We start from the raw sequence: 17,945 nt of genomic DNA, 5'->3' as shown, positions 1-17,945 counted from the left end.
TTCTGATTTTTGTTTTACGTAATGCGACCTATATCCGATCTTTTCATGGCAGTGTGAACTGCACAGGTCGGATTCTTTTTAGAATGTGACCCATATCCGATACCTATCTGATTCAAATGCATCCGAACTGAATGTCACTGATTCTCAACAAATCTCACTATTCTGCATCCTGATATGCGCAAGTGGGAAGAAAAACAACCATGACGAATTATATGAGGATTAAGTTGTTATAATGCTGCTCCAGCCGGATAACTACTTCAAATATATAAGCTATGCTCCACCATTAGCCTCCATGTTTACTTCCGTAAACACTGAGCACTTCTTTTTATGGCAGTTGGCAGAACACTTAGAACGCTGACGCTATTGCGCCCTCTACTGCGCATGCGGGACAGTTTCAGGTCGTTTGCCCGTTCACACTGCAGAATGCATATAGGTCGCATTTACTGGCAGTGTGAACGGCCCTGGCAAAAAAATCGGAATTGCCAAAAAATCGGAATTGGGTCACTTCAGGCTGCAGTGTGAACGCACCCTAAGTTGCTTCCCAACCGCCATTAAACAAAAAGAAGAAGAAGAAGAAGAACGTGAAGGCCTCATGCTTTGGGTTTGCCTATGGGTTGAGAAGGACCTCGCTGCAGCAAACAGAAAGGGGTGGGGACGGACCACTGTCAGTCTCTTACCTTATTTGGAAATTGGGCCATTCCAATCCGGAAGAGAAGGGGGCGCTATTTCCTATACTTCCGTTTTTATTTTCTTTTGAAATCTGTGATATATTTTCACCTTTAGGAAGGAGTTTCTCTCTCGGAATGTATTTGAACTTCTCTCTTTTATTTACTTAACAGCAGCTCACAGTTTTTAGCAAATTCTGTAGCTTTCGGTGTACTTCTAAATCTGCTCCTTAGTCGCATCTTTTCGGGCCTGCTACTGCCTCTAGTGGCGTGGAGGTGGTAACACAACCAATATAATGACATTACTAAATCAGAATACCACAAAGTCTTTATTATTTACTTCCATCATTTAATGTACATTTAACATTTCGAGACAAGAAACAAATTATTTTTCTTGTATTTATTTTTTATACATTATTGAGAAATGACTTTTGATTTATAAATCAGTCATTGTCAAACATTAAACTACACATTTTTCTTACTTTTTTCCAGAGACAAAATATTTATTACAGAATGTCAACTCTGCTATTGGCAGCAAAGAGTGAAAATAATTCTAACAGAGTAAATTATTCTTATTTCATTACATAAGCTGTATTAATACACTAATACTTCAGATTGAGATATTTAAAAATACACAAAAAGTGAAAGAATAAAAGATTTATTTATTATACTGGGAACACTGGTCACAGGCAGGGCTTCAGTCTGCTGGTCACACTGGGAGAACTCCATTGACTTCTGAGATGTCCTGGTTCACAGACTACAGCCAAGGATAAAAGAGAAATTATCCAGAAGTGTAATAGAAAATACATATACGTTTCCTTCACATTCAGAAAAAGACAGTTTCAGCATGTTGGGCTCTGACTCGTAGCATCTTTATAGCTAAATACCGACATGATGAAGCTGAGCTGGGAAACAGAGATCGGAGAACAGCAGCTTCAGCTCTGATCCTGGCTGATCTTTCCTCACTAAATCCCCCGGTCTTTAATGAACTTCTCCTCTAACAGTGGTTTTTCATTAGCTCTCATTAGAAAACAGTATGAAAACGTTAGCTGCTACGCTAACAATCAGCGGTTACTTCAGGCTAATTAAGCTACATAGGAAATATTTTTCGGTTGTTTAGAAGCGAATTTCTGGCTGCAAAGTCAAGTAATTCTGATCTTTTATCCTTACCTGTGAAAGGTAATGCCAATGAATCCAGTTTGTTTCGTAAAACAGTTGAAACAAGTCCACACAGCACAGGACTTAAGGAGCTCCGATCGCTCTGCTGCCACATAGAAGATGGCGGACGCTGTTACGTAGGACTCAGCAGTCCATGAGGGGTCTACGTATTGATGTCTATGGTCTATGGGTTTGCCGACGTGCACTCATGTTGTTCGCTTTACGTCAGTAGTCTTCGTTTTACGACGTCCCGCCATTTTGTATTTTTTGAGAATCCTTGCAAGTTTCCTGTACACATCCAGCTACTCGCCGCGCGCTATATTCACTTTTGTGGAAACTGAACGGTTCTGTTGGGATCATTTTGTTGTTGCTTTGGGAGACTACTTTGGTTCGGGAGATCAACTTACACCGGAGGTTTTTCTCTGAAGTCCATGGTGTGAAATTTGCCGAACAGTGGAGGAGAGAAGGTAGGACAAATGTATGAAGCTTGTGGTAGCATTGTTAGCTTAGCGGCTACGATGAAGGTAGCATTACAAGATAAGGCTTAAAGGCGGTAGTGTGCAACGAATATTGATTATACGTAATAATTTCGACGTTGTAGTTTTAATGCAGGGTCCACCGCTGTTGACCTATAGTCTGGACATATAATAATAAGAGTGATGATAAGGAAGTCGGAGACAACAATGAGCCTGTCACGCTAACGATGCAGCGAGCCTTTAGCCTGTTGATCTGCCATATGTCAGACACTTGTGGTGTAATTAAACTACTTGATGTTTCTTTTTTGATATGAAAGATGACGCAGTTCCTCCCACCGAACCTGCTGGCCCTGTTTGCGCCTCGGGACCCCATACCTTTCTTACCTCAGCTGGAAAAACTACCCCATGAGAAGCACCACAACCAGCCTTACTGTGGTATCGCTCCCTTTATCAGGCACTTCGAGGTGATTGTTGGTTTTTCTTTTTTGTATGTTGCTCTGGTTTAACGTCCAATTTTCTAACTGAAATAGTTGTCTTTGGGTCAGGATCCAAGAGATGCCCCTCCACCGACCAGAGCAGAGACTCGTGAAGAGCGTCTGGAGAGAAAGGTTAGAATTGCCTGGTTAACAGTTTTCAAGTACTTGAAATAGTGACTGAATTTGTTTTGCCACTGCCCTTATCCACTGATCTGTGGACATGTTATGTAACTCTTTATGTTTATGTAGTGCTAAAAAATAGTAACCTGAATAGTCTAGGAAGATGTACGGCTGACTGACAAGAAATAAGATTTTATATGTACAATTGAAACCAGAAGTTTACATGCATTGTATTACCAAAAGTATTTGCTCACCTATCCAAATTATCGGAATCAGGTGTTTTAATCACTTGCATGGCCACCGGTGTATAAAATGAAGCACCTAGACATGTACGCTGTTTGCAAAAACATTTATGAAAGAATGGGTTGCTTTGAGGAGCTCAGTGAATTTCTACGTGGAACTTTGATGGGATAAATATTCCACAGTCAATTGTCAGCTGTTTTATGAGAAAATGGAAGTGTTTGGGAATGACAGCAACTCAGCCACAAAGTGGTAGACCATTTAAACTGATGGAGCAGGGTCAGTGGATGCTGAAGCACATAGTGCAAAGAGGTCACCAACTTTCTGCAGTCACTACAGGCCTCCAGACTTTATGTGGCCTTCATATTAGCTCATATAAAATCTGAACTACTGCCAAATTATTGATCCAGCAGTATTTCTCTTCGTAATTAGACTAGTTCATCTGATTCCTATTTAGTTACCTTCTCATTGACCACTCGCCTCAAACTCTCGCTGTCACCATGTTGTTTTTCTCCAGCGTGACTAACAGAAAATTTTCAGGTTGAGAGAGGGGAGAGACTAGTGATGCATTTGTAGGGTGTCAGATAAATCATACTCGCAGTGAATTTGATGGCGAAAGCTTATTATTTGAATAACAATTTATACTCGATGGTTGCAATGGTGCCATTTTAACCATCGTAAATTGAAAAACTCATATGATGATATCATAAAATTTGTTTCTGATATTCTAAAATATTTAGTACTTACTCATTTGTTAAACCAGTACCAACTATAACCTTATAACTAGAGGTGTGCCGATCGATTGGTCACTGATCATAATCGGACCAATTTCCGTGAAAAAGTGCGTGATCGCCGATCATGGTCTCTTGTTGCCGATCACACATACCGATACCTGCATCTCATTTCCAACCTGCCTGTGCAGCTGGTCTCCTCTTTCCTTCAATCTGCGCAAACGCGCAGCAACAAATCCTAAGCGATGTGGAACTATATCGCACTGAGTGAATGGGGAAGTTTGTGTGTTGCAGCGGAAAATTAAAGCACGTGGGGTGAAGCAGGTCAAAATGCATCAACACAACGATTCTAGTATGGCATAAAAACAATGCCATACTTGACGGAGTTTGGCTACATCGAGGCTCACTGCAGTAAAAAAGACATATGGAGGATCAGACAGCAGGTAAAGCAGCGCACAGCTACAAACACTCACCCGGATTAGCATGACGGTCAGAAAGCTAAACAAATAACCCGCAAAATTATTTAAGTCTTCGAGCTGCGATGTAAGACGCTGGTTCTGCTCTCCTGTTGAACCGCTGCTACGCTACAGGTAGTAATATCTGACAGACGGAGCTTCGCTTCTGCTCCACCTGGTAGTGACTCTCACACCGAACCTGCTAAAAGCTGCAGCATCTAACCTAAAAAAAATACATTTTACATACATATTAAAACTTTCGCTGTCCTAACATGAGACAGATAATCTCTGAAAAAAATAATCGATCTCCTCCCTGATCTGCATAATTACTCCGCTCAGTCAGAAACAGCCAATCAGAACTAATCAGCTAGCCGCCATGCTAACAGGAAGTTTTCATTCAGTAACTCTGGATTGTTTATTGTAATGGAAACTGTTTTTGCCTTTGAATGTTAAGTTTTATACTTGAATTTTTTGGCAATGTTGAGAGGTTTTATTTTGGCTCTTTGCATTATTTAGCCTCTTCAGAGCCTTCATATGTTATCAGTCTGTTAAAGATAGTACCGATAGCAGTACAATTTGTGCAGTGTCTGTTTTTTTTCTTTTTTTTTTCTTGGAAAAGTTATTAAAAACAAGTTTTTGTCTAAATTAAGGTGAATTTATGGTTACTTTTTTCCACATAATGTTACCGGTTGTGCTTATGATTTAAAAAATAATAATTGTGAGATCGGTATCGGTGATCGGCTGTGATCGACCCTCATGGATGATTGGAATCAGAATCAGCAGGAAAAAACCTGATCGGCACATCTCTACTACGTACATACATGTAGTTCCCCTTACTTGGAGAATCAGTCATTTCTTCTAGGTAAGGGACCTTTCACATCTAAAGAAATTGCAACTGCAGTTAGTCATTTGCTGACAATTCCACTGGATGTATTGACAGTTTGCATCATGTCAGTTGGTACTCACAATGGAGGGGAGAAGATGAAAAGCACCAGTTCATTCATAAGTAGCTTGTAAGCTATCTATTTCAATGTACAGCAAGTTGACATTGCTGAATACAAACTAAATCTGCAGTCTGAAACCAGGTGTTCTGTCTAAACAAATGTTGGTGAATGTTCTTCATTTATTGGTTGTTTTGTTTGGTTTACAGAGACGAGAGAAAATTGAAAGACGGCAGACTGTTTTGGAAACAGAACTTAAGCTTTGTAAGTTTGTACCAATATAAAACTTCTTTACATTGTTGGTTTAAACTAAATTTACTTTTATCTTTTTTACCACAGGGGACCCTCATAATGACCCAAATGCTCAAGGAGATGCTTTCAAGACCTTGTTTGTTGCACGAATTGTTAGTATGGTTGGATCAAAGTTTATTACAGTCCTTACAGTGTGCTGCATTAGACTAATCATTTTTAATATTGAAAATAAAATATTGCTTTTTTTATGCAGAACTATGATACTACAGAGTCCAAGCTTCGACGCGAGTTTGAGGTCTATGGCCCCATCAAAAGGGTAGGTCAGCCTGCTCATTTGTTAACCCTTGCATCAGCTATGGCTTACATTTTACACAGGTTTATTTATAGAATTGTAGGACCCAGCATGGTCGGACTGTCAGTGTTCATATTCACACAGACCCTTAACAGTTCCATAGACGCAATGCTCCTGTGAAACCCTTCCCGCATCAGTATCCATCATGGTGTTTTGTCATGTGATTTCAAACAACATAGTAAACACAGGTATCATGGCAGGGAGGAATGACTATTACGATTTCACAAGATCAGAGGAAGAGGAAATAATTGATGGGAGAGAAAATGTCTTTTTAATTTTCACGCTATTTAAAAAAAGAAAAAGAAAGGGATGGTGTTCCGCTGCATTAGACTTGAAGTGAATAGGGGGAGTTTAGATCTGACTGAAAAACTGGTATTCTGACTACCTGTGCTAACAATCCTTCTTACCCTTGACAAATACTGACAACAGCAGCTCAGAGAAGTTTGTTTTCTACATAAATACACCTATAAAATTTAAACCAATCACACCAATAGTGATGGATGGAGGCCTGTAAAGTTCGACAGGGGCTTTTGATAAGAAGGGGCTGATGACATGAGGCCGAGAGCAAAATGATGAGATTTTTGCCATGCAGCTATGACAAGAACTGATTTTGGCAGTTATTCTTGACCACGCAGAGCCCTTTAGTCAGCGGAAGCTCATTATGTTTTCAAATGAAAAATTTTCTCGTATTTCTTGTTTCAGATTTATATTGTCTACAACAAGAGGACGGGAAAGCCTCGTGGCTACGCTTTTATTGAGTACGAACATGAACGAGACATGCACTGTGAGTACCAAATGCTGTCTGTGTAAGCTCACTCTCTCATACAGCCTATTCTTTGACATACACAGGGGCGTCTACTTGAGGAGTTTTTTTCTTTTTCTTCTTCTTTTTGCTGCTATCCTTTACATTGATAACACTGGTCAGTGATGGCCAGTCCAGCTAAGTTCCTTGAAGCACTGCTTACAGATGAAGAGATTGCATGAAATCCCAATACTTGCTTGGTGTGTGTGTGTGCGTGTGTGTGGACTTGTTATAGATGCTTGTCACCTTTTGACTAAAAACCGGATTTAGATAGGAAACAGTTCATTCAGATCACCAGGGGACAAGAATAAAATGTATTTTATCTGTGAACCTGAACATGTTTGCTTGTCAAAGGGTACATTCTCTTTTAACTGTGAGGTGTTGTAGTTCTGTGGAACAGCTGCTCTCCTGGTTTGGACGGGAATGGTAAGCACAAGGTCAAACTGGACACCAAACATTGACGGAAACATTCTTTAAATCCCATCACCTTTTACTGTGAGGCTGTCCGTTTTTATCTTTAACTCTGGTCATGGTGAGCTTTTTTTTTCTTTTCTTTTTTTTAAGTTTATCAAAGTAGCTATTGCTGCCCAAATATTTGAATATAATTTTAAATATATTTTCTAGGAGATATGAATATGATCTCTTCAGACAAGTGATGTCATCCAAAGGTTAAGCCATGCTCCTTTACTGGATCAATGCAGAGCCTACAGTGTAGCATATTAAAGAGATATTTTAATCCCTAGTTTGCAGTGGGGCTATGTAACTTTGCGTCCAAACAATTACAAAAATAACATAATTACCAAAAAAAAGAACCTTTTAGGTCACTCATTCTATTAGAAGTGCAATACATGTGTTGTATTTCCAAATTTATTTTTGATTGAATAAAATGTTTTCCCACCAAAGTGAGTTAGCTTAGGTTCAAGTTGCAGTGAGACCAAAAGTCTTGCTGACACTTGTTTTCTTTTAAATTGCTACAACTGATCTTCCATATTTGCTGGTATATTAAACTCTAAACTGTCTTTTGTTGTCATGATTGTGGATCTAATGATTCTTTGCGTTGCTCTGTAAATTGCACGTGGGCAATGTTTGGAGATCTCAATATATTTGAGCAGAGGAACCATTTCAATTAATCTAAATTTCTGTATAGTTAGGTGTCTATATAAGCTACCATGAAGCCTCTGCGGGGATCTGATAAGGCAGCATATATTTAGCTTTCCACCATTCTCTGGTATTTGTAGAATCAGCTCTCCTAGACCAGAGTTGCTGAACCCACAACTCTGTAGTGATAGTTGGAAGGGAACTGAGGGGGTGGGATGTGGGCCTCAACAGTATATTAACTGTGTGTTGTTCTCATTGCCACTGCAGCCGCCAATCTGTGATGGCTATTGGCCAGAGCTGGCTGGCAGATGATGATGGTTATGATACATCTACACCCTACTACCACAGCTCAGTATATGGTTGGTATAATGGGTTTGTATGATGGGTAAGATTTCTTTCCACCCTCCATCTCCTACATAGGGAAGTGGAGCAAAGTTCAATGGGTAAAGCATCTTTTTTGTTGGCCCTAAAGAATTTATTTATTCGTTTAATATAATCTGGATTTTAGGCTTTGACCATTGAACGCTCCCCTGTACAGTACTCTGCAAAAACGTTTCCCAATGATTTTGCTTTGTGTTAAAGCCACTTCAGGTTTTTGAAAGCTTCCAGTTAGGAAAAATAGGCTGTGTGATTATGGGTAGGCACAGCACAACATTAGAGTAAAAATAAGAAACAGTTTGTTTTTTTTAAGTTGCCTGATCAAGGTGCTGGAATTGAATGTACAGATGCTTCCAGATTGGGCTTAAAAACACTTTTTTGTGTGGGGAAAGCTATTATTGTGTGAGGATTACTTGAACTAGATGTTTTCAACTTTTTAAAATTACATCAGAGGAAGTGTTAAAACTATATTTTGTACATTCTGTCAGATATGTCAAACCTCTTCACTCATTTGATATGGAAGTGTTGGCTGCATTTTGGAAATCTGAGTCAAAGTAATGATCTACATTGCCTACGGATAACACGGCTGCGGTTTTAGTAATATGAATGGTGAAGGCAGTTAGAAAAGTCAGCAGTAGAACTGGTTTGCCTTGGTTTTTAAAATCATGAAATTCTGTTTTATTGTAACTGTTCTCACAGAGCAGTATGATGTCACTTTGAATATATTTAAAAATAAAAGCTCTCAGCTGGCAAGATTTAAGAGTTTTGTTATCTTGTTAGACTACAGTTTAAAAAGAGAAAATTGGCACTTTATGAAATTAAGAGATAAGAAGTCAGCCACAAGTCTCCATGGATCATTCATCCTTTATTGACTTATTTTCCCAGGACACTTGGTGTGTTTGTCTTGTCATCTGACCCTGTCACTTTAGTGTGGCTAGCATTTTTGTTTATGCTAGGAAGCAAATAAATTTGCCCCTGAGCTGGCTTTAATAAAATATGCAGATGAGGGGAATTCCTTGATAATTCAGCAACAGCCTACTCATTCATTATTTACTATATTAGGACACATGCAGTTTCAGGCCCTAGTTCCTCCGGATTTGGCTCCCAACATTTCAGTAAAGTCGCTTACTGAATTACTGATGGGGTTTTTTTTTCCACCAAAGAGGTTCTAGATCGGTAAAGGGACCACTTTGCTTTTCCACCATCTGAAAGTCAAGTTGGTGTCATGTCAATACATACATTTTGTTCCTTACGTGTCTGATTCTCTGCCTGTTTTGTTCTGAGGGTTTTTTTTGTTTTTCTTTTGTGACGGATGATATTGCATATTTATCCCATTATTTCTGCAAACAGATGCTCTAATATCAAGACTTGGTTTACCAGGGGTGCTTGTGAATGCTTCACGATTGTGATCATCTGATCCCTTATCCAAAAGCCAGAAAATTGAAATTACACAGCTTTTAGAGCAAAAAAACCAGCATCTACATAACTATGGATTCAGGGGAGTGGCATGTTGACCTACTTAAATGACAGGCGATTTGGAAAAAAAAAATCTAAAAAGATTTGAGGCAGTCGGCTTTTGTTAATCTGATACTAATCAATAACAAAAGTACAGTTCTGTTGCTTCATTATGCATATAAACCACACAGTGTTTATCTTGTACCTGAATACATGCAGTTTTTAATGTGCAGAACTAGATGTACAATGCAAAGTTCTTTAGTGTAACTTTTAAGTGACACTAAGAGGTTTCACTACCACTGAAATCTATTTAACAACATAAAACTTTCTCATTCAGCTACAGTTGAGAAAAAATGATGATCCAAACCAAAAACATTCTTTGTGTTTTTCAACAGTAATTGCTCGCTCTGCACTTGATTGAATTGATCACCTGAAATGTCATCAGGTTGAATGTAAACATTTCTGGTGTTGGAGAAAAATCAACTGAAAGTATATTGCATTTCAGATAATGTAATTGTGTGCTATATTGAACATGGCATATACTGGATTGTATAAAAATGAACAACTCTGAAATGATTGAAAGCTTTTTCATTCTCAAACATCTTCAGTCACACTCAATTTTAAAAATAGAGTTTTAAACACTATTGATCATATATATATATATATATATATATATATATATATATATATATACACACACACACACACACAAACAAACACATTATTAGCAGAAACTCAACCAGATCTGTGAAAAGTTTTTTTTTTTTTTTTTTGTTTGTTGTTTTTTTCCTCTGGCCCAACAGCGAACTGGTGCAGGTTAGCACTACTTTTTCCTCATCCAGTGCTTATCTTGGGGAAAAAAAGTAACTACTGGTAGGTTTTGAGCTCTAACACCACTTCAGAACTGGAGCCAGTTTGGTGGAAAATGCTTCTGAGATTTCAAACCACATCTTCAACTGTCACACCTCAACAAAAGTAGGCATCTCATTTGTACTTCTATTGCATACACAGTGGTGTTAGAGACATGTACTTTAGCTATAGGGGGTATTCAGAAAGGGTTTTCATTGGAGTTGTGGTAAGCCAACTCCTGATGTAAAGTTAGTCCAGTTTCTCTTTGCTTTCTTTTAGTTTTTCTTTCTTTCTTTCTTTTTTTTTTTCCCCTCAGTTGGTCAGTGTTGTTGGTGATCGTGGGGGTGTGGTAAGACCCCGCAGTCAGGTTGGTTTGTGTCATCGTTTGTGGACACAAAATCACAGACACGAGTGGAGTGGAGTGGAGGGGGGTTAGGGCAAGGGCCCCGGCAGAAATGTTGTCTGAGTGGTTCTGTGGTGCAGAGAACCTTTGGTATGGTTCTGTAAGCTGCCAAGTTTGGTAAGGCCCTCTGACTATGTGCTAGGATTCTTGTTGATGTAAAGATAAATGTCACAAATTTAATTCTCAAGTTAATAAGAAAAGATCAATTTGAAATATTTGGATTAAAAAAAATTACGTTTTTGTTTCCTTACTATAGAATTTAGTTGTTTTGATTAACTTAAGTGTATTAAGTAACTCGTATTATGCGCTGTTTTGTCAAAAATGAAAGTATCTAAATGTAAGTACCACAATTGATGACAAAATGTTTGCAAAATGGCAATCTATTATAACTGAATATTATTGGTGAAATGCTTTTGGTTACCTTACTTGTACCTGTGTTGACGGTTATATAAGCTAAGACTTGATAGAGTTGGATAAATGCATAAGCTTGATGCGCTTCTTCTACTGTAGGGATTTTTTTTAAAGAGGCCCGTGTCTTTTCCCAGTCTGAATTATGAAAGAAATACATTTTTAATAACACGCAAATGTTGACGATAAGAAAGCTGGCCTCTGGATGTTTTAAACAAAGTCGAAAGTGTAATGTATCAGTGACTCATCTGGTGGAAGGAAGTCTGCTCCCATTATCCTTCGGCTTTTACCCAGAGAGCAGCCGTCTTTGCTTCACCTGCTCCTGGTCAGTATAATAATCCACTGTATTCTGTTTCTTTTTTTCCTCCCTTGCTCACGTTGTTGCTGTTTTTACCTCAACCTCACCTTTGTCTTCTCTCTCTCTCCATTTTTCTACAGCTGCCTACAAGCATGCAGACGGAAAGAAGATTGATGGTAGAAGAGTGTTGGTGGATGTGGAAAGAGGACGCACTGTCAAAGGATGGCGTCCTCGCAGGCTAGGTCAGATGCTTTTGTGTCTTAGACTTTCTGTAGAGCAGAATTTTCTCTCGACTGCAGAATAGGGCTAAAACAATTGTGATTAATCGATTATTGAAAAAAATCAAGTCAAATAATTTAGTAATTGAATAATTGGCTGGAGATTAGACGGTCTGAAACATTCCATTTGCTGCAAGACCACTACTCTGAGAGCAGATATTAAGCCAAAGCTTTTCAAAATGATATACATTTTGCATTTAAGATGAAAAATATATAGATGTTTTGACTGCAAATATATTTTGCCCAGAACTCCTCAAGTAGCATTGTTTTAGCTTAAAGTGGTTCATATTGTTTTTAAAAAAAAATCTGTTTAGGCACCTTTTCCTGTTGAATTATTAATTGGTTAATCAAAAAATAGCCAACAGATTAGCCCTGCACTGCTAAAACAGCTGTCTTTATGTGTATAGCACAGTGGTCCCCAAACTACGGCCCGCCTCTACATTTGGTCCGGCCCCCTGAACAATACCTGAGAGCAATCACTATAAACCGCTTATATGTGGATTTTTCTTCAACCAGCAGGGGGCTCTTCAGCAGGAAGTGAATCATTGGAAGTCAAAATTTGAAATAAAAGAAGAAAGCACCCATTAAAACAGAATTGGGTTTCAGTAGGGAATTGAAATTTGAGAATGTTGTTGATCAGTTAAATAGCATTGAGGGGAAAAAGATTTATTTTTTCTTTTCTTTTTAAATACTGGGATCATTATGAGAATTTGAGGCATAGATATTAGGATCCAGTAGATGGCAGTAGTGCAACAATAATGGATGCAAGCTGCTGTTGAAATCTAAAGAAGAAGAAGAAGAAAAGCACCCATTTTCATTTAGCACATGCTAGTAGCAGACACGAAGGATCAGCACTTTTACTGTTACAGTTACCGTTCGTAAACTATCGTAATCAGTTCAGTTAAATCTAAACTTGGCAACTTTTTCTTTTTCAACCGTAATAAATGTGATATTCAATTGACCTGTTATTACTCAAATTTTGGGTGGTCGCCCCCTCTGCTGCTGCTGTATTGTTGTGGAAAACCTGGAGAAAACTGACTCCGGGCCCCCACCAGAGAAGGGAAAAGTTATGTGGCCCTCACAGGAAAAAGTTTGGGGACCACTGGAATAGCATAAAAATGATGGCTCCAACCTTAAAGAATTTGTCTCTATCTTGTGTTAGTATACAAGAAACTTTCTTTACTGTTATCTGACAGATGTTAAGTGTTAATTACAAAAGCTGTGGACTGAGTTGAAAGAAGTAGCAAAACAAGTGGTAATCCATGTTTGTGTTTTGGCCTGAGGGGGCGCTCCAACTTAATGCCTTGTAACTAACAGCATGAAAGCATTGTCAACTTAGTTATACCCATTGCAGTACAGCCAGATTATCTTTCTAGAGTATTTCAAGGTATGGTTCAATCCATAGTTTCAGACCTTCTAAATGAACTGGTTTGCTGCTTCTACTCTGTCTAGGAGGAGGATTGGGTGGGACACGGAGAGGTGGAGCTGACGTCAACATCAAGCACTCTGGTCGAGATGATGCATCACGTTACGATGACCGTTCACTGGGAACGTGAGTGATTCTTTTCAGAAAGGTTCTGTAGGGTTGAAGAACGCATTTTATTGATGGTTTTTGTTTTGTTCTCAATACTCAGTGACCGTGGAGAAAGAAGGGAGCGCAGTCGAGACCGCGATCGTGACAAGGACAGAGAACGGCGGAGGTCCCGGTCCCGTGAAAGGCGCCGTCACACTCGGTCAAGGGAGCGAGATAGGGAGAGAGAACGAGGGATTGTGGTGGGAGAAGATGGTGGGAGTAGTAGCCGACGTCGAGACCGAGACCGAGAACGTGGGGGGGCAGGAGGAGGAGACAGCAGGAGTAGAGAAAGAAGTAGAGACCGTAAGAGGAGGAGTAGGAGCAGGGATCGGAAGAGAGACAGGGAGAGAGGCAAAGGTCTAGATGGGGATGAGGTTGGCCAGGGGGATGGCCCTCCAGAGGGTGGGGAACGTGTGCCAGAGGAGCATGGAGGAGAGGTGGCTGAGGGGGCAGAGGAGCGCAAAGACAGGGACAGAGACAGGGACAGAGACAGAAGGCGGAGCCACAGGGACCGAGACAGGCGTAGGGAACGGGACAGGGACAGGGAGCATAAGAGGGAGCGTGGGGAGAGGGAGAGAGGTGAACGGAGAGAGGAACGTCATGCCCCCACACGAGATGACATTGGCCCCCAAGACGAAATGGGTAACGAGGATGATGGTGCGCCAGCCAACATGGAGGAGTACAGTCAGGACGGAATGATGGATCAGCAGTCCTTCCAATCAGCAGAGGATTATGGTTCTGGTGAGAACGGCTACAAGATGGAGGGACAAGGAGATGAGTATTGAGCAGTTCCTCCATCAGAACCCCATCACTTCCACACAAGTCATTTTCTGGTGTGCTTCTCCTCAGCCCACGACTTTCAGCCCTCCCTTTCAGGGCTTCCTGTAATTGAATTGTCTGGCTAGCTTTCCTGTCAGTATGTTTCATGTACAATGAACACATTTAAATTTGATCTCAGTCAAACAGTTATCCTTCATTGCCCAAGTTATCTGTCCCATTAAATGTAATCACAGGGAGGAGAGGGGAATGAAGTGGAGTGGAAGTGGGAAGGGATCCCAGCTAACGTTCATTTGACTTGGTTGGAAATTTAAGGCAGAAAAATTGGACTTAAATTAGTTTGCATTAGTCATTCTGTTTAAAAAAAATGTTGCAGGTCTGTTAGATAATGTGCTCATTTTGACCCAACTAACATGTAATTTGGAAACTGGTATAGCATTGAAACAACGGGGAGGCTGTTGTCTTATCTAATTTTTTATTTTATTTGATCTGCTGTTTCTAGATTTGGAGGATCATTTTAATAAAGACATGGCTTTACAACAGAAGTGGTCTGTTTTGGTCATTTATATCTCTAGTTGAAACACCCTGATGACACTTTTTTCATTTTTAGAAATGGAGATTGCTTCAGCATAAAAAAAAACTTGACATGTAGTGATTTAGATCCAACACAACTGAAGGAGGATCATTTAGCTGTTTTGCAAAACTTTCCATAAACTAATAATCTCCTTGGGGGGGAAAACTTCTATGATCTGAATTTTCTCAATCTGGTGGTTCTCTACTTTCTGCTGAAAAGTGTGGAAGCATTGCCAGTGAATGAGTGTGGAAGCTCATTCACTGGCAAAATGCTTTAAAGCTTTACCTATTTGATTGGTGGAACCTTAACTTTCTCCTGACCATCTGCCCTACTGCTGTACCCATCGAAAGGTAGACTGCCTGTCAGGAAGCTATTGAATAACAATGATTTCAAATGGCTTTGTTTGCCTTTGAATACATTCTCTGACCTTTTCCATTTGTTTTCTATTAGCCATTAAAAATATTCAAAATGTTGCTTATGGTATTGTGTCCAAGCAGTCATTATTGTGGCGACTTTTATGTCTTATGAAATTATTGATCTGCTGTCTGTGTTGACGAAGCTCATATAATTTTAAGAGCGATTGCACTGTCCAGTGGGAGTCCTGTAACAACCACAAGCTCTATGTTTCATCTATGTGATTAGCCAAAACAATGTAGAAATTAGAATAAAAGGATGAGTGGTTTAAAAAAATTCTCTTTCCAAATATTAAAGTGTGGTGTGCATTCAGCATTGTCTTCTGTACTCTGATGCTCATAAATGAAATTAACTTACAAGACTGAAATTAGACAAAGAGCATCAGAACATTACGTTTTAAATCTTTACAGCCTCCTGCAAGTCTAACAACCATCATGTATGTGAACTGAGCAGTGTCACTGCTGATGAAAAACATCCACACAATCATACTGCCACCACTGTGTCACTGAGACTGTTAAAGGGTTGATTTTTGTACTTGCACAGCAATTTCTACAGCGAAGATTGACTCTCCTCTGATCACAGCACCTTCTTCTACCTGTTTTCTGTATACGCTACACCAGTGGTCTTAAGCTACAGCCCTCAAGGGTCAGAGTCCTGCAACTTATGACAAGGCAAATAAGACAGAACTAAATTACACATCTTTTCTATATACTTGAATTAAATGTCAAAATTGCCTCAATAACATGCAATTTTTGTGATAACAGCTTTTAAAAAACGACAGCGATGGTGGCTTTCTTCATACTTTAATAAGTGGCATGTTTAATGGTAAGTGTCTCCTTAGCACTTTAATAAGTGTTCATTAGCAGAGCACTGTTAATGAACTAAAATTGGAGCCAGGTGTGCTGAAGCAGAGAAATCTAAAAGGTGCAGCATATCAGGCTTTGGGGGACAGAATTGGAAACCACTGACTTTATGCTTAGTGTCCTCAGTTGGTAGAAAAAAATGTGCCAGTACTACCCTTAAATGTCATACAAAGATTAAACAAAAACATGGCTGATATTTTATATAGATTGGTTGATCAATTTATAGATCAATTGTGCAGAAATGACAAAGAACAAACCCACTTCTAAATCAAATCCATGACTCAAATTCAAAGTGCCATGGAAACACTTTTAGTCACTCATGATCGACATGACAAATATAATACTGAGAAAATAAAAAGTTTATCAATGAACTAATTGCTAACTGGTTACAACAAAGCTTTGCCACTGCAGCATTCATCTACTCAGTAGAGGAGGGGTGATGTTGCTTCGATTCCCTGCACTTACCTGAAATTGGTTTATAATTTATCTTAGCATTTTCAATTGCCAAGTGAAACAATGTATAAAATAAAAACATGTATGTGAATACTGATATACTAATCTACTTTGTTGTGGAGAATTAGCTTTTTCTAACATGGATTTTCATGTTTTTCTTGTTTATAGTCAAAAATTCAGTGCAGGTCTTTGTGTTTGTATGTGACAGGATTTTTCTTATTTTTAAATTTACTGTCTAAAAATAAAATACTACCAAGGACTGGGTTTGCAAATTAGCCTGTGGCTACAAAACGTATGCACAAACAAAGGTTGCTCTGTTTTTCAGATGTAACGCTGTTTAATGTGCTGTCCTTGATTAAATTACTTTGAACTGACTAGACGCATAGTAAATTAAAATATGTCTAATTATATTTTGACTAGACAAAATACCTATTTAAGCTATCTTTAATTACATTCTGATATATGTTGTAAGATTTTACCATTGAGTTGCATGGAGTCTTCTATTCAAAATCTATCTGAAAATGTGTTTCAGATATCTACAATTAAACGATAAGGTTGCGGTATCTCGCTTTTTGTTCTGTTTAGTCATAGTTCTAATTAAATATATCTTAAATATATTTTTAGATTGTAGCTAGATAGACTTGACTAATGCAAATTAATTTGCAGATTTTGTGAACCCAAATAATGACGAGGCTAAATTACACATACCTGGAATTATATTACTGACTAGTGCAAATTCCTTTTAAGATATCTCTAAGTGAGCTAGAGATATCTTTAATTAGACCATTTTTCTATTTGAGATATCTTGCATTAACATTCTGACTGGTCAGAATGACATTACTGATGAATTACACTAGTCAAAACATCACAGATATGCGTAGCATTTTGAAATTTCAATTATAAAGAATGAAAAATAGAAAAAAACTATGAAAGGATTTTTGAAAATACTCAATTTTCAACTTGGGAATATTTCAAAGAATGTTGTGCAGGACATTCAGAATTCTGCAGGCAAAACTTTGGACAGCTGGGTGGTAGCACAAGAGGAGCTTACGCGCAATTCTTAATTCAGACATTTAAAATTGTAATTTTGATTAGCCATAATTACGTTCTACACATCTTAAATTGTATTTACTGATGTGTATGGCAGGCCGTTTTAATATAAATTTGCTTTTGTCTGACTATCTGACTACTTACATTTTAGATATCTAAAAATGCCTTTTGACTAGACAAAACTGCATTTTGACTAACCGGAATGATAATTTAAGACATCTGCATTTATATTCTGACTAGCAAGAATAATAATTAAAGATATCTTTAATTACATTTTCACGAGTCACAAGTTCTTTCAAGATACATCATCAAATGACGTCACTGGATCTGCCATTTTACGGGACACATGTTCGTATTACAATTTAAGATATTTTGAACGTAATTATGACTAGTTAAGCTTACATTT

At 38.6% G+C, this 17,945-nt stretch overlaps 1 protein-coding gene and 1 long non-coding RNA gene across 2 annotated transcripts; one reads left to right on the top strand and one right to left on the bottom strand.

The window, feature by feature from the left end:
- Positions 1-975: 975 nt before the first annotated feature.
- Positions 976-2,005, bottom strand: LOC148157807 (uncharacterized). The gene is made up of 2 exons (XR_015764036.1): positions 1,836-2,005; positions 976-1,422 (listed from the first exon to the last, which is right to left on the bottom strand). It is a non-coding gene; the product is annotated as an uncharacterized LOC148157807 (long non-coding RNA).
- Positions 2,006-2,111: 106 nt separating this feature from the next.
- On the top strand, positions 2,112-14,730 carry snrnp70 (small nuclear ribonucleoprotein 70 (U1)). The gene is made up of 10 exons (XM_014978034.2): positions 2,112-2,290; positions 2,617-2,763; positions 2,845-2,907; positions 5,472-5,526; positions 5,602-5,666; positions 5,768-5,830; positions 6,569-6,650; positions 11,698-11,799; positions 13,288-13,387; positions 13,470-14,730. Exons 2-10 carry the CDS (start codon positions 2,617-2,619, stop codon positions 14,191-14,193), a joined length of 1,401 nt encoding a protein of 466 aa, XP_014833520.1. The 5' UTR covers positions 2,112-2,290; the 3' UTR covers positions 14,194-14,730.
- Positions 14,731-17,945: the final 3,215 nt, after the last annotated feature.

The sequence above is a fragment of the Poecilia mexicana genome, unplaced genomic scaffold (assembly GCF_051168715.1).
Source record: "Poecilia mexicana isolate PSO_F unplaced genomic scaffold, ASM5116871v1 scaffold_8, whole genome shotgun sequence".
NCBI classification, from domain to species: Eukaryota; Metazoa; Chordata; class Actinopteri; order Cyprinodontiformes; family Poeciliidae; genus Poecilia; species Poecilia mexicana.
Note: the sequence above shows the minus strand (reverse complement) of the source record. Positions and strands in the feature narration are given on the sequence as shown.